Genomic DNA, 21,161 nt, shown 5'->3' with positions numbered 1-21,161 from the left:
ATGCATTCTGTTGGTTTCGATTCTTCAGATATTGAGGGAGGCTTAACTTTCTCTTTTGTATAAATCCCAAGTGCTCTAGGTCAAATGCACATCAACAGCTCTCAAGTTGAGATTTTTTTGAATAATACATGAGGTTTACCACCAGATGTAAACCTCAAAAACAGGAAAACAAGATGCACATTTTCTGTGACATTTATTTCTATGTCATTTGGCAGATGTTTATACCTGATGTGAAAAGTGCTTTAAAATCTTTTGTAATAAATAAATACTGATATTGATTCTTAGTCTGTATCTGAATACTGATTCAGGACTCAGACTTAGAATACCAACGGTCTAAAACTCTGTTGGGAGAGAATATGGTTAGAAAAGCTAAATAAACAAACAAACAATAAAATGTGAATATCACATCCGTTTTTTTTCTTCTGATTTACATTGTGGCTGAATATGCACTCTAAAATATTTAGTGTTAAAATTAAATGCATAAACTTGATACTGTTCATTTATTTAACTTCTAGATGTATTATTTCACACAGAGTAAATTTTTATTATAAATACTGCAGGTGATGCCTCTGTAAAGACTACATGGCTTTCATATTCTGGATCTTATATGAAATTGTGGATAATCATTTTGCAAAAACACTGCAAAATTATACTTTAATAACACTTAAATGTTATGGCATAGGATATACTGTACACTATATTAGTATAGTTTAATCATTTAAAAGTGTGTTTATTTCATTTCTGTTGAACCAAACAGCATTTTCGTTAAAAGTATTTACATTTATATTCAAAACCTGTGGCAGATGCCCTTGCTTTGCATGTAACGTGCTGCATTTTTATTAAATATTTGCATATTTAAATGAATTGATATGAATAATTGTGATTTACAACTCAAATAGGTAAAACTAAAAACTAAACTAGAGATTTGTTTTAGCTTTCAATTCTTTAAAATCAGGATGGATCCAGTGAATGTGTTGTGATAAATGTATAAAATTATAATTTTGTGGCTTTTTAAAATTGTTAGTTGAACTATGTATAGTCTGGTACTGTACACGGTGGAAAAAAACCAACAACAACAACAACAACGTTCCCTTATGACCAAGATGCCACATAAAACAAAGGTATTTCCTGTTGTTTCTTATTTTATATATAGTATTTGTATCCGTAGTATGATGAGAGAAAATGCAAGAACATTACTTAGTGGTAAGTAAAATAAACACCTGGAGAAACAAAAGTGGAGAATTGTTTTAAAGACTATAAAGTAGAATTTTACATCTATTTCTAATAACCGATTTTGATGCGTTAAGAGCCATCGGTGGTATTTTTGACCGAGACGGTTGTCCATTATTATATCAAATTGCATTTCTAAATGAAAAAGTTAAGATTTTTGAACAAATAATAACAATAATTATTATAATAATAATATATTAGCACAGCTTTATGAGAGACTTATTTTTGGAACTTTGAAATCAAGCTAAAGTTAATATTGTTTCCAGGATGTTATTGTGATATAATTGTTTGTGGTTGAGAGCTACCAGTAGAAGAATAAAAGAAAGTAGGAAGTTGTAAGACATGGCAGCAGAAATGAGGTTCATGTGCAGGGTTGGTGAACATCTGTGTGACCACGTGAGAAGTGTGTCAATCCACATACTTTTTCACAGGACATTTGTTGGACCTCCAAATATCCTGTTTGTTAAAAGGAAGAGATTGTGACTATCGTCTACAATGCAGCCTGTAATTAATCAAATATTCATCTCAGCTGAGTTTATTATAGAAGATTAATAAACATACAAGCCTTTGATTATTAGCAGGACAAAACCTAGACAGTGAAAATCCTACACTCAACACCTTAAAAGAAACTTTAATTTTTACTTTTTGTCTCATAAGTTCAGGGAGGTATTAAGTCAGTGTAAGAGGATGGAGGAGAGCAGAGGGACGAGCATGAGTAGGAAGCTCAGTGTGAAGCTCTCAGCATTGTTGCACAGGTTTCCCTGACAGCACTGCACATTCCCTGCCACAATTCCTTGATAGTTTGGTCTGGTCATATTACAAATGCTTTTGGATGCACATCCTTTCATAATCATCTGACCATACCCTTGTAGAACTGAGAGAAAGAGAGTAAGAAAAAGAGTAAGTAAAAATATTATATTTTACAAAATTCCATTCATTGTGTATAAGCAAGAAATGTTTCAATGCCTTTAATCAAGTAATTAATGCGTTAAGCTAAAAAAAATAATAAATAAATAACGTATCAGGACAAGATAAACAATAAAAAAGAAAGCAAGAGTCCTTGTTAAACTGCACCCCATAGAGCTAAAGTAGAACTGTAAAAGGAAGCCAGGATTAATAGTGATGAATGAAAGGGTGTGTAAACTTGGCACATGGGCAATGCATTCTGTTGGTTTCGATTCTTCAGATATTGAGGGAGGCTTAACTTTCTCTTTTGTATAAATCCCAAGTGCTCTAGGTCAAATGCACATCAACAGCTCTCAAGTTGAGATTTTTTTTAATAATACATGAGGTTTACCACCAGATGTAAACCTCAAAAACAAATAAAATTTAAATATATATTGACTTTCACTGTTCTTTTTGTTTCATGTGTATCTTCAGAAATGCTTAGTTTCACAGACAGACTGTTAAGGGAAAGACTGTTTACAGCTGCTATAATGAGGCAAAAAAAAATAAATCTAAGCAGTAATTCTGAGAAGATAAAAAGAAAATCATTTGTTGCTGTTTTATTTAATAAACCAGGGAACCTTTAACTCAGTGATTGAAATAAGTAATATTCACCTGTGGTAGAAATGCACAAGTTTTGATCTCCCATACAGTTCAGTGTTCTTGAGCAGCCGTGAGGGTCACATGTGTAGCACAACAGGCCATTGGGAGACTGTGGTGGTGCTAAACAAAGCATGTTTCTCAATCAAACGTCACCATGTACACCATCGAGCAGTCATTTAGAAACTAGTCATTATTCTACACTGTTATTTTCATGTATAATTTATAAGAATTAATTCGGCAGTGTGTTTCTGACTAAATTTACCTCTTCATCTGGGAATTTTATTCCATTGTTCACTTATTTTCAAGTGATTATACAGTGTTTTTTTAGGATTGTGATCAGAGTTCTGAATTTGAAAACATTAACATTCGTTTGACTTGACTTGTGTTTTTGGTTGCCATTGTGCTGGAAGGTGAAACATTTGTGTTTTTACCAAACATATCTTGTAGAATTATAACCAGGAAGGTTCTACTTAGACAACAACACATTTTGCGTCATTCTTTAAATACAATAAGGTGGCTTGCGTATTCTTTATGATAGCTGCCCAACCCATAACATAGACATGTGAAGAAAACAAAAGATCGTTGTCCCGTTCAGAGAGTCACCAGAAATCATGGCATCTTTAAAACTGCTATTAGTCTCTTATCAATTTGTTATTTGATCAGTTTGTGCTGTTTAATGATGTCCTGTAACTAGCCTTGTGTCACACATGGTCATTAAGAATCAAATCATTGGTGAAAAAACAGCCATTTGTTTGTACCTGGAAGTGTTTCGTTGTTGCAGAGATCAGTGCTGCAGCATTTGCCGTAGTTGATAATGTTCATTATTCCTGTGTTTAAACTTCCATTGAAACACATGTTTGGCCTGCTGCAAGTTTGCATACTCACATTTATTACTTGTGTAGTACCTGTGACACATTACACAGCCCAGAGAGGTCGGTAAATGTACATGAACTTACTTCATTTGTATTTTGTATAAAGACTATATTAATATAATACATTATTTTACAAGGAAATTAGCAGACTATCCAACTGTATTGATGTATTTCATATATTTCATTTTGTGGACCCTGTTGTACACTTTACATATAAGGAAAATAATCAAACAGTATATACTGTATACATCGTCTTACCTGTATACAAGGAAACAGAGGCAGTGGCACACTGATCTGAACAGTTTACCTGCGTACTTTTGCATGATGTAACTCCAAACGAAATGCACTCCTGACATGTTATCGACAGCACTTAAAGAAAAAAAAAATACAGTAAAAACAAATCTGATCTCCAGATGCATCTACAGAGGATCTCCTGGAAATGATCCACTGTTTTGTTCGAATCAATTCCTTTCAGAAAATGTTCGATTTCTTACCGTCTGAGACAGGCATACAGATGAGAAGCAGCAATACAAGCTGGAGCTTCATTGTTGTGAGATTGGAGAAGTTTTGAAAATGAATCAGGTAAAACACAATGTCCAGTTTAGTATTAATGGACTGAAGGGTGGATTTGCAGAAGGAGGGCATCACCCTCGATTACAACACAATGCCTTCATTTCTTTTCAGCATCATTACTTTGAACTCGCCCATTCTTTGAAATGACTTTGCTGTTATCCAGAGTTAAACAAAGGGACAGGGAATGCCTTTAAAGAAGTTCCAGATTCAACTGATGAGCTATTATGGCACCTTAATAATAACAATTTATATTTAGCATACAGTTTAAAGACCAGAGTTAATTTAAAGGACTAATTGATCCTGTGATTATTAATAATAATCATGATTGACAGTGTTTCTTTAGATAAAAAACATAAGATTCAGAAAGTCTAATTTCATTTCATCTTCTCCCGCTCAGAAAGTCTAATATTATATGAAATTATGTGAGTAGCATGTGCATGTGTGAATGATAGCATGATCATTTAAACCAGTCCTTCTCAAATAGTAGAGCGCGTCCCCCTGGGGGGGCTCGAGGCGATGCCAGGGTGGGCGCGGGTGACCCTGGGGAACTGCTTTTTTTTTTAGCTGCAGGGAATAGGGTTTGTTGCACCGAACAAGAGCACACAACACAGAGCAGGAGGTGTGGAGTGCAGATAACAAACCCTTAAGAGACATCATGAAAAAATATTTAACAGGGATGAAAAGAACGGTAGAGAGAGGGAGATAATGAGACAAACGTAAGTCTCCCGAGGAAATATGGCGAAGCGAATGTAGCGGTTAGCTTCACTGTGACTACGGTGGGACATGAGGAAAGACCAGTGTGTTTACTGGGTGTAAAAATGTTGGCAGTGGACTGCATGAAGCTAAATTAATGAAGGGATCACTTTAAGACATCACACCCCAACCAGGCTGATAAACCGCTTGAGTTTTTTCATCGACTAAAAAACAATGTTAATAAAATTATTCTTTGTTGGAAGTTAATCTCCACTTTTTTTTTCTTTTTTTGTTTCCTGTAATGGTAATAAGGATACAGTGTTATGCAGAGGTTTACTCATAACAATTTTATAGACAAATAATACTATTTACAGTCACGAAGGAGAGTTGGGGGGCTCGAAATGGTCACTTCTTACCTGACTTCTTCCGAGGGGGGCGTAACAGAAAATAATTGAAAAGCACTAATTTAAACACACAAAAGAATCATAGCGCCTCCTGGTGGCTGATTTTTTTCACATTTGACTTACTGCTGTACTGCTTAGATACATTATGTCTCAGAATAGACAAATCTGTTCTTCATTTTGGCATCTTCGATTCAGATCATCGTTTATGAGAACGAGTTGATATCACAAAGCTTTGAATCATATCTAATGATCTAAAGATCATATGAGCTCCATTCGGATAAAATGTGTTTGAAATTAAAAACATTAGTTGTTCATTTTAGAATTAAGGAAAATAAGGGATCATTGTTGATGACACGATCCACAGAAACTAAACAGTTTGTTTCATGACAAAAGCTGAAGAAATAAAAACTTATTAGCATTTTACAAAACTTTCTGAGAACCTTTTGTCATCAGTGTAAATATCCAATCGAGTGAGCTTAAGCACATAATCATTCAGTTAAATGTTTTTATTTTATCTTAATGAAAATACAAGACACGTCCAAATATGTTTTATTTCTCTTGCACTATTGATTGGATAAACAAAGATTCTAGAGACGTGAAAACCTAAATCCACACCAGATTGGATGATGGGAAGATAAAAGGGATGTTCATTGTTAATTGGATAATTTTGTTGTAAACCAGTTAATGTAGTAAGAATTTTTCACTTCACTCTCTTTATATGAACACAAATGCTGTCCAGCTTTATATTATTTTAACCTGATTAACATAATTTTTCAGAATGTAAAATGGCATAACAACCATTTTATTAAGTTGAATTTAATAGAAATCATTGTAAAAGGAGGAACTTATTTAATCAACACCTTAAAATATAATTTTTTTTAAAGCTCAGTAGAAGATGAAGGAGTAGAGCAAAGGGATGATCATGGGGAGGAAGCTCAGTGTTAAGCTCTTAGCATCGTTACACAGGTTCCCCTGACAGCATGTTGCATTCATCACGCCAGTTAGCGGAGTGACAAATGATGCAAAGACATCACAGACGCTCTTGGTTGTGCATCCTGCCAGAGTCGAGACATTGTTCCCTGAAGCTGTTTGTGTAGAGAGAGAGTGAGGGAGAGAGTGAGTGAGTGTGTGGGTTTCATGAAGTTGAAATATTTTTAACCAAATCTCTGAGTAAAGGAACTAAACACTTATGTACATGTAGCATTAATAAGACAAAAAAAGGCTGCAACATAACAAAATTGAAAATAGTAAATATATGTATTATTTATATATATGTATATATATATATATATATATTCTTAACTTAATTAGCCTTTATAATAACTGGGTGAGAATGATTAGATGGAGTTACTTGTGTTCACAAAAATGCAATAATTCTGATCCCCCACACATTGCATAGTTCCTGAGCAGGTATTATTGATGCAGGTGTAGCAGGACATGCCGTTGGGGACCTGCTGTGAAGGAACTAATCAGAGGAATGAAATAAATCACACACAATAAAACTACTGAACACATTTACAGACTACAGTATAAATTGCTATAAAGTGATTATATTAAAAAATATTGATCAGGACAGGATTTAACAACTTATAACAACTCAATGTTACAAAAAAGACATTTTACAATAAACAGGTGTTTTAATAATGTCCACTAGGAAACACTAGGTTTACTATATTATCTGGAACTGTATTACTGATGATTTATTTACTTGGTTGTAAAACAGCCTCGCTTTATCAAGTCATCTCTCAGCAGGCATTTTATATTAAAAGTCGCAAAATCGGATTATCGTGTTCATCTTCATCGTGATCTCCAGATTGTTCTGTGTAAACTTAGCATTGGTGGCACCATTTTTCAAAGATACAGTCGAACCCACTTATCCGACGTTTTTGAAGTGGAACCGCCAAATTCTCGCTTTCTCTTAGCATTTTTTAATCGGTTATGTTGAATTATTTTATGTCGCCGAACCCTAATATCTCGAGCACAAGGGGGGCAAATTTGCCACTTAACGTCGGTTATGTCACCACTGGATATTACTGCTTCACTACAAGTATTGGTGGATTATCTCCTGAGTATTCTCAATAAACTTTGTTTGCGTTTACTTCGGCTTCCGCCTCCTTATCCGCATTACAGGTTCTCTCGATCCGCATGACCAATCAAACAAATCGCGGCAACGCTGTTGTGTAAAAAAACCTCCAAAAACACGTGCATGCACACTCATTTAATAAAGCACATCATGTACATAAAGAAATTTCAAGCACGTTAATATATTAACCGTATTGGTTTTCGTTTATCTTGATCATCGGTTATCTCAGCGCTTTTTGGTATCCCCTAGGCCGGAGACATAACCAGGGTTCCACTGTACTTGGACCCCTTAGATCGCTGTCTTTTTTAAATGTATAAAATTTTAATAAAAATTGTGATAGCATAAACAAACAAACAAACAAGCAAAAAAATAAAACGCAAAAACGAATTTGTTTTACCTGGTAGTGTTTGGTTGTTGCAGAAATCAGTGCTGCAGCATTGGGTACTTAAAAGTGCGATTGATGATCCCAAATTCAGGCTTCCATTTAAACAAAAGCCTTGTGTTGTGCAGTTTTTTACAGTAAGAACAGTTGTCACATTCGAAGTACCTGCAGAACATTTCACACCCCGTATTATTTGGAAATACAACATAAATACAGTTTTGTACTTACATCAGTTGAATGTACTGTAAATAAAGTAGCTGTAAACTGTTACCTTGAAAAGTGGTCACTTGTGTGTTAATAAACTTAAACTTTTTAATGCATCGTATGTTAAATCTAATCAAATTAAACTGAATTTTAATAACCAAAAGGTGCTGAAACAAAACTTAAAAGTGTCACTTGTACAGTTTTTTATAGATTTTCTATAGAATTTATAGAATATAGAATTGTTTTTTAGCTTGATGGCTGCTGTGTGACTTATCATTATTGATGCATCCATAAATGTATGTATTACGTTAAATATGATATTGTTGCAAATATCAGTACACAATGCACATTCACTTACTTGAGTAGACAGAAGCAGTGGTACTGGAACACACATTTGAACAGTTTACCGGCGTACTTGGACATGGTGAATTGTTAATCGAAATGCACTGCTGACACGTTAGCATCAGCACTAAAAGGAGAAAAAAATCAACTACATTTACTACAAATCCCACCATCAAGTGTGTAATTTATTGTATATTCCATTAAAAACTTCACTCGAGAATGTGAGATTTCTTACCTTCAGGGACGAGCATACAGGAGAGCAGCAGTACAATGGAGAACTTCATTGTTCATGGGTTTGGAAAGTAAATAAAATGAAGCAGCTGATGAAGTTTCCGTTTTATAGTTTTTATATTTGCATAAATGAAAAGGGGAGGGATTTATTTTACACTGCATGGTTTCTACAGGAAACTCTGACAGTTTCTATGTACTTTTCAAGTTTCAGTAAAAAGAAGAAAGTCAGGAAATGGAAAGAACAATTAATAATGAATCTGAAGACACGGCATCAATTACATATACATTTTAAGTGCTTTTTAAAAAGTGCTGTTGTGTCACACAGTTTTAGATTTCATGTTAGATTTTTAAAATTATTCAGATTATAGAAAATTCTTTATTAAAATTCTTAAAGAGAGAGAATATTTATGATTTACAGAAAAAGAAATGTGCAATAAAAAAGCATTATCAGAGACCTAAAAATACTGGGGTTAAAAAAAAAAAATGTTTTGGAAGACCACAGAATCAAAGACATTTGACAGGCATAATCATTGTTAAAGTTTAAAATTAGGTGACATCTTCATTAATGTTAATAAATGTTTAACCTCAAGATGCAAAAAACATGTCCAGATTGACTGAACTTTAATATGATGAATCAATATTAATAATCAATAATGAATTCTTCAATACTTATTCTTTTTCCTCACAAAAACTACCCTCTTGAGGGACCTGGAGCTGGGCGGAGCGCTCTGGAGGGACCTGGAGCTGGGCGGAGCGCTCTGGAGGGACCTGGAGCTGGGCGGAGCGCTCTGGAGGGACCTGGAGCTGGGCGGAGCTCTCTTGGAGGTCCTGGGGCAGAGCTGAGCTTTCCGTGGGCGAGATGTCGCCTTGGAAGGGGCTCTGGGATGTGGCGTCGTCTGGAGAGGGACTTGGAGGAGTCACTTCGCCTTCTGTGACCGGAGGTGTCGGCGCGGCGCTTTCGTGACGACTCTGTGGCGGGAAAGCATGCTCCTGGAGGCTCTCGTGACGACTCTGTGGCGGCGCGGCGCGCTCCTGGAGGCTCTCGTGACGACTCTGTGGCGGCGCGGCGCGCTCCTGGAGGCTCTCGTGACGACTCTGTGGCGGCGCGGCGCGCTCCTGGAGGCTCTCGTGACGACTCTGTGGCGGCGCGGCGCGCTCCTGGAGGCTCTCGTGACGACTCTGTGGCGGCGCGGCGCGCTCCTGGAGGCTCTCGTGACGACTCTGTGGCGGCGCGGCGCGCTCCTGGGCGCTCTCGTGACGACTCTGTGGCGGCGCGGCGCGCTCCTGGGCGCTCTCGTGACGACTCTGTGGCGGCGCGGCGCGCTCCTGGGCGCTCTCGTGACGACTCTGTGGCGGCGCGGCGCGCTCCTGGGCGCTCTCGTGACGACTCTGTGGCGGCGCGGCGCGCTCCTGGGCGCTCTCGTGACGACTCTGTGGCGGCGCGGCGCGCCCACGGGAACCTCGGAACAGAGCGGCACGCCTGTAGAAGCTCTGTGACGGCATGGTGTGCTCGCCGACGCTCGGAGATGGTGTGGTGCGTCCACGAGAACCCCGGAACACAGCAGCACGCTGGTAGAGACCCTGAGATGAAGCAGCCCTCTCATAAAACCTTGGGGCTGAGCTGCAGGCTCATGGGAGATCCGGCACGGAGCCGCGTGCTCTTGAGAACCTTGGAATGGAGCACCTTCCTCCTCAAGGGGACTGTAGTGGAGATCCACCACCTCTATCCCCAACTTCCCCAGAAGCAGCCCGCTGAATTCGGCGAGTGAGCCGAATTTGCCCCCTTTGGCGCTCCATAGTGAGCTGGCTTTGGCAAGAACTTCTCCAGACAGGAGGGAAATACAGAGGGCAATCTTGGCTCGTTCGGAAGGAAACCGGGAAATGTTAACAGCCACATACTCGCCGATGCCTTGCAGAAATCCGCCCAATTCGTCTTTTTTGGAAATGGAAATGGAAAGAACAATTAATAATGAATCTGAAGACACGGCATCAATTACATATACATTTTAAGTGCTTTTTAAAAAGTGCTGTTGTGTCACACAGTTTTAGATTTCATGTTAGATTTTTAAAATTATTCAGATTATAGAAAATTCTTTATTAAAATTCTTAAAGAGAGAGAATATTTATGATTTACAGAAAAAGAAATGTGCAATAAAAAAGCATTATCAGAGACCTAAAAATACTGGGGTTAAAAAAAAAAAAATGTTTTGGAAGACCACAGAATCAAAGACATTTGACAGGCATAATCATTGTTAAAGTTTAAAATTAGGTGACATCTTCATTAATGTTAATAAATGTTTAACCTCAAGATGCAAAAAACATGTCCAGATTGACTGAACTTTAATATGATGAATCAATATTAATAATCAATAATGAATTCTTCAATACTTATTCTTTTTCCTCACAAAAACTACCTAACAACACATCGTTTTCAGTCTCAAAACGGCCGATAACATTTTTATTTTTATTTTATTTTTTATCTTTGCATATCACACAACAAAGAATAAGAACACACCACAAAATAATAATTTATTAGAAACATGAGACACTATCCTGCCTAGATATTTAAACCTGATAAGACATTTAAACTACAAAAGAAAGAAAGAAGGTTCTAAGTTACAGTTTATGCTGCAAAACAAGTTATAACAGCTCTACATAGTTCTACCACCAGACACTTATTCTTTATCTAGATTTAGAAATATGCAGTTTGTCAAGTTGCTCACAAACCACATTAATGTTTTTGTATTATGGACAAATTAATTGCATTGAGCATGTACACACCTTTGCAACATGTATCGCATTTGCTGCACAATTAAATCCACCTGGTTGTCTGAATTAAACATAGGTGTATATTATATATTTTTTACAGTTCAGTTTTCCCTATTTTCAAACAGACTGCGGATACTGTATGGTGATGTGTTCATGCTGTACTTCCTGTTTTTCTTTTTTCTTATAGTGTTTTTCTTGGTTTCTCCCTCTCCAAGGTGTCCTGATGACCAATGTTATATTCAATAAAAATCCATCACAGAAATATTGGAGACATTGCAGAAAACATTAGTAGATGCCACTGCTGCATTGAGATATGACACAGGGGTTCATTTCAGATAAATTCATCTATGAGTAGAGGTAAAAAGAGGTAAAAGTACAAGTAAAGTTATTGGGCTAAAGATTTACTCAAGTAAAAATAAAAAGTAACTTTAATTTGCTTAGTAAAAGTAGAGTGGGGACTCTAGTTTAAGTTTGAAAATGACAAGGATATAAATCTTAAACTAGTTGATTTTATTCTAAGGAACAACTTTACAATTTAAGATGCAATTTTTATTTTTTTTGCAAGTTTTGGCTTGTATCATGTATTTATGGCTGGCAAGTTTATTACCTGCACACAGTGTTTCCCAGTTTTGAAGCACATAAAGATCTACAGTATCACCTCAATGTTCACACACTTCCATTTGCTGTACCAGTATATGACCCTGTATACCTACTTACATTTAAACAGGGGGTTATTTGAATGAGTTATAAACTAGTAGAAAAAAAAGGGTCATATTCTGGTTACAGAGAAAACAAACTAAGAACCATTTATAAATTTGTTACTGATTTTTACAGCTTAAAAAATAAAATTTTCTTTGTGTGTGTCAAATGTGAGTTATGCATTTTTGCAGCAAAAAAAGAAAAATCTTCTAAAGATACAGAATATAACCCTGAAATTGTTTTATACATCATTAATTTTATTGTTTACTACAAGGTTTTATGTGAGCTGCTGAGACCCTCTGATAAATTCTTATAATGTAAATGTGAATCATTTTTTTTGTTTTGTTTGTTTTTACTCTAAGGGGGAAAAGTGACTACCAAAATAAAACCATAAGGAAATTTACAGCAGTGTCCTGTCTGTTCTGCATGAAGATCACAAACGTTTTTTTTTTCATGTTGTTGTGTAACGTAGAGAGCTTTAAATACCAAACATTGTAAATAGAAAATAACGACATAGGCATATAAATTTTATTGATTTATTAATAGTGATAATTAGCTGAAAAAAAAAAATAGTTTGGCTCTGTTGAAGGTGCTGGAACTGTTAGATTTGTTAAACTTTTGCATAATTTTCTGCTTTTTCTTCTTAATTGTTAAACGACTCGTGGAATTTTTGGTTATACAGATTGCAAGAGTCACACAAGAAAGACTTGATTTTTTTTTTCTTGTAACCACCCAACTGCTCAAATCCATCCCACTACACACTAGATAATGCTGCTCGCCTTAGATAGTATTTCACAAAGCATGAAATGAGGGTGTCCTGAGTTACATGGCTTAACAGGCAATTTAATAAATGTAGATAACCAGGTAGAAAACAATATAATCATAACAGATCAATGTTTTACTTGCATATATCAAGTATATCATATTTTGTCATAAAAAAAAAATCAACTTGTGTTCTAGATCCTGTATCCTGTATGTTTCTTCACACAGATAAATCCAGAAGCTTTTCAACTTCTTCTGAAACTAACAATTTCTTCCCTTAACACTGGTCATGTACCAAAATCATTCAAACTGGCAGTTATCAAATTCTTAATAAAATAAAACTGACCTCGGCCGTCCATCTATAGGCCAATATGTAACACAGAACTACACAAAACTAACTGGGGAACAACCTAAAGTGCATGTGTACAAGATTTAGTGCAAAAATGTGACAGTGTGAAAGTAGACACAGTGACACTGTGAGCAGTACAGTAGAGAAGATTTGTGTTATTGCAGGTGAATTTGTTTGCATAATAATAAATACTTTATCTTGATATTACCTTAATTAGGATGAGTTTCTCTTTTGAGTCTGGTTCCTCTTAAAATTTCTTCTTCATTCATCTAGAGAGCTTTTCCTTGCCACAGTCTCATCGGCTGCTCATCAACACACATAATTCACTTTAATTCTTACATTCTGTAAAGCTGCTTTGAGACAATGTCTATTGTGAAAAGCAGCATAGAAATAAACTTGAACTTGAGCAAATAAAGATTTTCTACCAGATGTAGGTTAATTTGCCTTTTATTTGCAGGTCTTATCAGTTTGTAGATGTAAATGAGTTCTCTACAATTACTAATGTAAATATTTTTCTAGCCTTATAAAAGATAACAAACATAATCCTATCATTCTATTCAGTAGTTCTAAATCAGGTCAAAAATAAAAGCACCACAGTAACAGACAATGTCTATTGTGAAAAGCAGCATAGAAATAAACTTGAACTTGAGCAAATAAAGATTTTCTACCAGATGTAGACTATTTATTTAAAGCCATGCAATGTAATACATGTAACCTGTAGATAATAATATAATTATAACAGTTTAATGTTTTACTTCCATTCAAGAGAATAAGTGAATTTCATTAATTTTCTGCATCACAAAATAAACTTATGTTGTAGATGCTTTAAATGTACAGTATGTTTCTTTAAACATTTAGTGCAAGAATATATCAGTAGAGACTAGAGACAGAGTGACACTGCAGCACTGAGCAGTAAAGAACAGAATATTTGTGTGCAGGTGAATAATAATAAATACTGTACATGTTTAAACTGAATTGTTTTAGCAGCGCAGCACACAAACAAAATGCAATGCTTTGCATATGAGCTGATTTGTAACATGAAACACGGAATGTAAACAGACATTTTGTTTTAGACTGAATAAAGTAAATGCTATTAGCATTCGACAAAACTTTCTAAAGACCTTCGGGCCAAGAAGTTTGCCATCATGGTAAATGTCCAATCAAATAAACTCAAACCCATAACCATGCAGTTAAATGAATATATTTGATCTTAATAAACACACAACCCAGCCATTAGGGGGGCACAAGCCAGTGTACTCTTAGTGCCGGTCCCAAGCCCGGGTAAATGGGGAGGGTTGCGTTAGGAAGGGCATCCAGCGTAAAACATGTGCCAAATCAAATATGCGGATCACAAATGAGAATTTCATACCGGATCGGTCGAGGCCCGGGTTAACAACGACCGCCACAGGTATCGTTAGCCGACAGGGTACCGGTGGAAATTGGGCTACTGTTGGCCGAAGGAGGAGAAGGAGAGGAGGAAGGCGTCTACAGAGACGGCAGGAAAAGGAGCAGTGTAGGAGAGTAGAGGTTCGGGTTGGTACTTTAAATGTTGGTACTATGACGGGTAAAGGGAGAGAGATAGCTGATATGATGGAGAGGAGAAAGGTAGATGTGTTGTGTGTTCAGGAGACCAAGTGGAAAGGGAGTAAGGCCAGGAACATTGGAGGTGGGTTTAAACTGTTTTATCATGGTCTGGATGGGAAGAGAAATGGTGTAGGGGTGATTCTGAAGGAAACATACAGTAAGAGTGTAGTGGAGGTGAAGAGAGTTTCTGATAGGGTGATGATCGTGAAGGTGGAAGTTAAGGGGGTTGATGATAAATGTCATCAGTGCCTATGCTCCACAAGTTGGCTGTGAGATGGAGGAGAAAGAAAGATTCTGGAGTGAATTAGATGAAGTGGTAGATGGTGTACCTAGGAAAGAACGATTGGTGATTGGGGCAGACTTTAATGGGCATGTAGGTGAAGGGAACAGAGGTGATGAGGAGGTGATGGGTAGGTATGGTTTTAAGGAGAGGAATGTGGAAGGGCAGATGGTGGTAGATTTTGCTAAAAGGATGGAAATGGCAGTGGTGAACATGTATTTTAAGAAGAAGGAGGATCATAGGGTGACGTTTAAGAGTGGAGGAAGGTGCACACAGGTGGATTATCTTCTGTGTAGGAGATGCAACCTGAAGGAGATTGGAGACTGTAAGGTGTTGGCGGGGGACAGTGTAGCTAGACAGCATCGGATGGTGGTCTGTAGGATGGTTTTGGAGGCGAAGAAGAAGAGGAGGAAAGTAAGGTTTGAAAGAAGAATAAGATGGTGGAAACTGAAGGAGGAAGAGTGTAGTGTGAGGTTCAGGGAAGAGGTCAGACAGGGGCTTGGTGGTGGTGAAGAGGTGCCGGATGATTGGGCAACTACTGCAGGAGTGATGAGGGAGGCAGCTAGAAAAGTACTTGGTGTGACATCTGGAAATAGAAAGCAAGACAAGGAGACGTGGTGGTGGAATGAGGAAGTGCAGGAGAGCATTAGGGGAAAGAGGTTGGCAAAACAGAAGTGGGATCGACAGAGTGATGAGAAAAGTAGGCAGGAGTACAAGGAGATGCGGCAGCAGGTTAAAAGGGATGTGGCGAAAGCCAAGGAAAAGGCATATGAGGAACTGTATAAGAGGTTGGACACTAAGGAAGGAGAAAAGGATTTATACCGATTGGCCAAGCAGAGGGACCGAGCTGGGAAGGATGTACTGCAAGTTAGAGCAATAAAGGATGGAGAGGGAAATGTGTTGACTAGTGAGGAGAGTGTGTTGAGAAGATGGAGGGAGTATTTTGAGCAGCTGATGAATGAGGAAAATCAGAGAGAGAGAAGGTTGGAGGATGTGGAGTTGGTGAAGCAGGATGTAGATAGGATTAGTAAGGAGGAAGTGAGAGCAGCGATTAAGAGGATGAAGAATGGAAAGTCGGTTTGACCAGATGACATACCGGTAGAAGCGTGGAGATGTTTAGGAGAGATGGCAGTGGAGTTTTTAACCAGATTGTTTAACAGGATTCTGGAAGGGGAGAGGATGCCTGAGGAATGGAGAAGGAGTGTGCTGGTACCGATCTTTAAACATAAGGGAGATGTGCAGACCTGCAGTAACTACAGGGGAATTAAGTTGATCAGTCACACCATGAAGTTATGGGAAAGAGTAGTGGAAGCCAGGCTGAGAGAAGAGGTGACCATCTGTGAGCAACAGTATGGTTTCATGCCGAGGAAGAGCAACACAGATGCCTTATTTGCTTTGAGGATGTTGATGGAGAAGTATAGAGAAGGACAGAAGGAGCTGCATTGTGTATTTGTGGATTTAGAGAAAGCGTACGACAGGGTGCCGAGAGAGGAGTTGTGGTATTGTATGAGGAAGTCAGGTGTGTCAGAGAAGTATGTGAGGGTGGTGCAGGACATGTATGAGGACAGTGTGACGGCAGTAAAGTGTGCAGTAGGTACGACAGACTGGTTCAGGGTGAAGGTTGGACTGCATCAAGGATCGGCCCTGAGCCCTTTCCTGTTTGCAGTGGTGATGGACAGGTTGACGGACGAGGTCAGACAGGGGTCTCCCTGGACTATGATGTTTGCAGATGATATTGTGATTTGTGGTGAGAGTAGAGAGCAGGTTGAGAAGAGCCTGGAGTGGTGGAGATATGCGCTGGAGAGAAGGGGAATGAAAGTCAGTAGGAGTAAGACAGAGTACATGTGTGTGAATGAGAGGGAGGGCAGTGGAGTGATGCGGTTGCAGGGAGAAGAGGTGGAGAAGGTGGAGGAGTTCAGGTACCTGGGGTCAACAGTGCAAAGTAATGGAGAGTGTGTTAGGGAAGTAAAGAAAAGAGTGCAGGCAGGGTGGAGTGGGTGGAGAAGAGTGACAGGAGTGATTTGTGATAGAAGAGTATCTGCAAGAATGAAAGGGAAAGTTTATAGGACTGTGGTGAGACCTGCGATGTTGTATGGATTAGAGACAGTGGCATTGAGTAAAAGACAGGAGGTGGAGCTGGAGGTAGCAGAGCTGAAGATGTTGAGGTTTTCGTTGGGAGTGACGAGGATGGACAAGATTAGAAATGAGTTTATTAGAGGGACAGCACATGTAGGATGTTTTGGTGACAAGGTGAGGGAGGCGAGATTGAGATGGTTTGGACATGTGCAGAGAAGGGACATGAATTATATTGGTAGAAAAATGCTGAAGATGGAGCCACCAGGTAGGAGGAAAAGAGGAAGGCCAAGGAGGAGGTTTATGGATGTGGTGAGGGAAGACATGCAGGTAGTTGGTGTAAAAGAGGCAGATATAGAGGACAGGGTGGTATGGAGACGGATGATCCGCTGTGGCGACCCCTAATGGGAGCAGCCGAAAGAAGAAGAAGAAGAAGAAGATCTTAATAAACACACAAGATATATTTTAATATATTTTTATTTCTTTTAAACCATTGCTGAACAGACATTCTAGAGGAGTGGAGTCATGTGAGCTCTTATGTAAGAGCCACACCTGATGACTCACTGAAGGTGTGACTTGTTTGGAATGAAAACCTGAACATTTTTAGGGATGTAATTAGATTGAATAGTTCTCTTGTACATTTAGATTGGATATTTTTGTTCACACTCTTTATTTGAACACAAATGCAATCAAACTTTATATGATTTTATCCTGATCATCATTACGATCTACATAAATTACAATGGCATAAATTACATTTAAAGCAACAATTTAGTTGAGTTTACATTAATGGAAAGAGCTGTAAAGCTATAAGCTGTCTTTCCTCAGTATAAGATGATGGAGCAGAGCAAAAGAATGATCATAAAGAAGAAGCTCAGTGTGAAACTCTCAGCGCCGTTACACAGATTCTCCTGACAGCACTTTACAGACCCTAGGCCCGCTGTCTGTGCACCTAACATTCCAGAGGCATCACAGAAGCTCTTGGTTGTGCATCCAGAAGTCAAGAATTTGCTTCCTTGTACAACTGTGAGAAAGAGAAAGAGAGTGAGAGAAAGAGAAATGTGCATTTAATAAAGATGATTTTTATGACAGATTATATAAATATTTAATATTTATCATTTTAAATAACTTTATATAAAGTGCTAAATATTTAATTTGGAATTTAAGTTTAACAATGGACTGGGGGATCTGGGACCCCCCATAGCAAATAAAAAATAGACTTAGGGGGTCCTCAAGATTATTTTAGTAAAAAAGTTTAGGAGTTACAAAACAACTGGGGACCCCCATAAAACATTAAATAAATGTTATGAATCAGTTTTCCCACTGCTCATTACTTTAATATTGTAAGAACCCAAAGTTCAGGAGGTCATTGATTATTGTTGTTAGTTAAGTTGTAATACTGTGAGAATGATTAACTGGAGTTACCTGTGTCTGAAGAGATGCAATAATTCTGATCCCCCACACATTTCACAGTTCCTGAGCAGTTATTATTGATGCAGGTGTAGCAGGACATGCCGTTGGGTAACTGCGGTGGAGGAACTAATCAGAGGAATAAAATAAATCACACACAATAAAACTACTGACAACATTTAGAGACTATAATTATAAAGGTGCATTATTTTAAATATTACTATTAATTTAATAAAAAATATAAAATCTTGTTCACTTAGTTTATGAGGAAGAAAATTAAACGTTTATTGTATTTTCTGGAATTGTATTCCTAATGATATGCTCATGTTAGTTCTCACTCTCCAGTGTTCTGTATTGTTGAAAGATTTATGATAAAACTCTTGATGTCACCCAAATAAGGATGGGTTCCCCTTTTGAGTCTGGTTCCTCTCAAGTTTTCTTCCTCATAACATCTAAGGGAGTTTTTCCTTGCCACAGTCGCCACGGCTGCTCATCAGGGATAAATACACACCATTCACCTTAACTGTTGATTTCTGTAAAGCTGCTTTGAGACATTGTCTGTTGTGAAAAGCGCGATAGAAATAAACTTGACTTGACTTGACTTGACTTGACTTGACTTGACTTGACTTGACTTGACTTGACATGACTTGACTAATGATGACCAGCTCTCAGCAGGGACTTTTGCTTATATTAAGTTACCAAACATGATTATTGTTTTCATCTTCACCATGATCTCCAGATCATTTGTCAAAGATGCTTGGACACTTAGATTGCTGTCTATACCTAAAACCTGTTTTTTATATGAGTTTTAATCAAATATGTGATAGCACAAACAAAAATTAATAAAAAAAAAATAATAATTTTACCTGGCAGTGTTTGGTTGTTGCAGAAATTACTGTTGCAGCATTGGCTATTCACGGCTATGCTTGATGATCCCAAGTTCACACTTCCATTTATACACATGAATGGTAAACTGCAATTCTGTATAGTGATGCCAACTGTCACATTCAATACACCTGCAAAACATTACACATCCCATGTGTGATATGCAACATTCATATGTATTTGTACTTCATCATATGTAGTGTAAATACAGTAGCTGTGACTATGAAAAGTGTACACTTGTGTGTTGATGCACTTAAGCTTGTTAATTCACTTGATTCATTATTAATAATGTAAGATTAGATTAGATTAGATTAGATTAGATTAGATTAGATTAGATTAGATTCAACTTTATTGTCATTACACATGTACAAGTACAAGGCAACGAAATGCAGTTTGGGTCTAACCAGAGTGCAAAATCAGCAAGTGCAGGATATACAGTGTTACTTGATTTGCATAAGTTAAATAGAATTGAATATATGATTATAAACAGTCATTTACAGATGTATATGTACAATGTATATACAGGTAAATATACTGTATGTGTATTATGAATATAATATACAGGTGGATAGATAAGTACTATGAACAATAATGTACAGATGAGTATATATGTACTATTGACATGATTTACAGATGCCGATTACTATAAACAGAGATTTACAAAAGGATGTGAACGGTGAACATAATATATTGCTATTACTATAAGTAAGTTAGCTAACCTAATATCATAGGGACAAATTTACAGCCTGAATCTATTTATTTCTGATTTGCAGCATTGGGCGTTGTTAAAATCCCAATAAACATAAAATAGAATAAAATTTTTTTAAAGAATATAAATTCAATTGAATTTTAATAACCAGAAGCTGCTGCAGGTGATGCTATAAAATAAAAATTGCTGTCATTTTCACCCATACAGTGCTCTATAGAAATTCCTTCTCAGTTACTCAGTGTTTGCTGAAGTTTTTTGGCTGCTGTGTGACATATAGCTATTGGATCCACAATTTTAAGTTAAACAATAAATGAAATTGTTGCAAACATCAGTACACAATGCGCATTCACTTACTTGAGTAAATAGTGGTACTGGCACACATGTGTGAACAGTTTACCGGTGTACTTGCACATGGTTTATTAATTGTTGAAAAGCACTGCTGGCACGTTAGCGACAGCACTAAAAGGAAACAAAACAAAAACAAAACTTGTTATTACACATCATATCTTCAAGTGAGTAATTTAGTGTATATTCCATTTAGAACTACACTCATAAAATGTGAGATTTCTTACCTTCATGAATGAGCATACAGGAGAGCAGCACTACAACTGTGAACCTCATTGTTGATGGGTTTGGCTGAGTCGAGGACCTGAAAAAACATGTAATATCTAAACGATGTTCCGTTTTATATTAATGTGTAAATTAGCAAAGGAGGGATTTGTTACACGATAGGGCCACTCTGCCAGTTTAATTGTACTTCCCAAGTTTCATTTGAACAAACCGTCTATCAGGACATAGGAAGTACAATTAACTAAGGACAAGCCATCAATTAAATGCTAATTTTAAGTGCTTAAGATTTATAAAATAATTCTTCAGTTTAAAAATCCTAAAAGCTGAAAAAAGATAGAACATTTATGATTTACACAAAAAAAAGTCATGTGTAATACAAAACATAGACAGTCATAGACATAGTCAGAGACGTTCCAATTTGGTGCATTCTTTAAAAGCTCATTCTGACGAGCTCAGCAATACCAAATGTTTTGGAACACCACAGATGACAACATCATATCTAGACAAAT

At 37.2% G+C, this 21,161-nt stretch overlaps 2 protein-coding genes across 4 annotated transcripts; both read right to left on the bottom strand.

Annotated features, from left to right (window-relative positions):
• Positions 1–370: 370 nt before the first annotated feature.
• Positions 371–4,406, bottom strand: LOC310715057 (uncharacterized protein). Its single transcript, XM_083521204.1, has 5 exons — positions 4,145–4,406; positions 3,909–4,019; positions 3,537–3,683; positions 2,791–2,898; positions 371–2,104 (listed from the first exon to the last, which is right to left on the bottom strand). The coding sequence occupies exons 1-5, from the start codon at positions 4,293–4,295 to the stop codon at positions 1,905–1,907; spliced, it is 717 nt and encodes a 238-aa protein (XP_083377330.1). The 5' UTR covers positions 4,296–4,406; the 3' UTR covers positions 371–1,904.
• A 1,405-nt stretch (positions 4,407–5,811) lies between these two features.
• LOC310741985 (uncharacterized protein) lies at positions 5,812–20,773 on the bottom strand. 3 transcript variants are annotated; one of them, XM_083570443.1, is made up of 6 exons: positions 20,655–20,773; positions 20,437–20,541; positions 19,355–19,504; positions 18,504–18,617; positions 17,820–18,102; positions 13,350–13,707 (listed from the first exon to the last, which is right to left on the bottom strand). In XM_083570443.1, the coding sequence occupies exons 1-5, from the start codon at positions 20,701–20,703 to the stop codon at positions 17,903–17,905; spliced, it is 618 nt and encodes a 205-aa protein (XP_083426569.1). In that variant the 5' UTR covers positions 20,704–20,773; the 3' UTR covers positions 13,350–13,707; positions 17,820–17,902. The 3 variants fall into 3 exon arrangements, with proteins under 3 accessions (XP_083426568.1, XP_083426567.1, XP_083426569.1); XM_083570442.1 differs by lacking the exons at positions 13,350–13,707; positions 17,820–18,102 and adding an exon at positions 5,812–6,405; XM_083570441.1 differs by lacking the exons at positions 13,350–13,707; positions 17,820–18,102; positions 18,504–18,617; ... (1 more) ...; positions 20,437–20,541; positions 20,655–20,773 and adding exons at positions 5,812–6,405; positions 6,672–6,785; positions 7,801–7,950; positions 8,348–8,458; positions 8,567–8,732.
• Positions 20,774–21,161: the final 388 nt, after the last annotated feature.

This window comes from Silurus aristotelis (genome assembly GCF_946808225.1).
Source record: "Silurus aristotelis genome assembly, chromosome: 19".
Classification (NCBI taxonomy): domain Eukaryota; kingdom Metazoa; phylum Chordata; class Actinopteri; order Siluriformes; family Siluridae; genus Silurus; species Silurus aristotelis.
The sequence above is the reverse complement of the archived record's forward strand: the minus strand, read 5'-3'. Positions and strand labels throughout refer to the sequence as shown.

Bases quoted from the DNA above. Each gene is read 5' to 3' on its own strand.
- LOC310741985 (XM_083570441.1), bottom strand. From the start codon at position 8,615: ATGAAGTTCTCCATTGTACTGCTGCTCTCCTGTATGCTCGTCCCTGAA. The intron at 6,786-7,800 runs GTAAAACAAATT...TCCTCTGATTAG, and splicing joins CAACAACCAAACACTACCAG to TTCCTTCACAGCAGGTCCCC. The intron at 6,406-6,671 runs GTAACTCCATCT...CTACACAAACAG, and splicing joins TTGCATTTTTGTGAACACAA to CTTCAGGGAACAATGTCTCG.
- LOC310715057 (XM_083521204.1), bottom strand. From the start codon at position 4,295: ATGCCCTCCTTCTGCAAATCCACCCTTCAGTCCATTAATACTAAACTG. The intron at 3,684-3,908 runs GTAAGACGATGT...AATGTGTCACAG, and splicing joins CTCTGTTTCCTTGTATACAG to GTACTACACAAGTAATAAAT. The intron at 2,899-3,536 runs GTACAAACAAAT...TGCTTTGTTTAG, and splicing joins CAACAACGAAACACTTCCAG to CACCACCACAGTCTCCCAAT.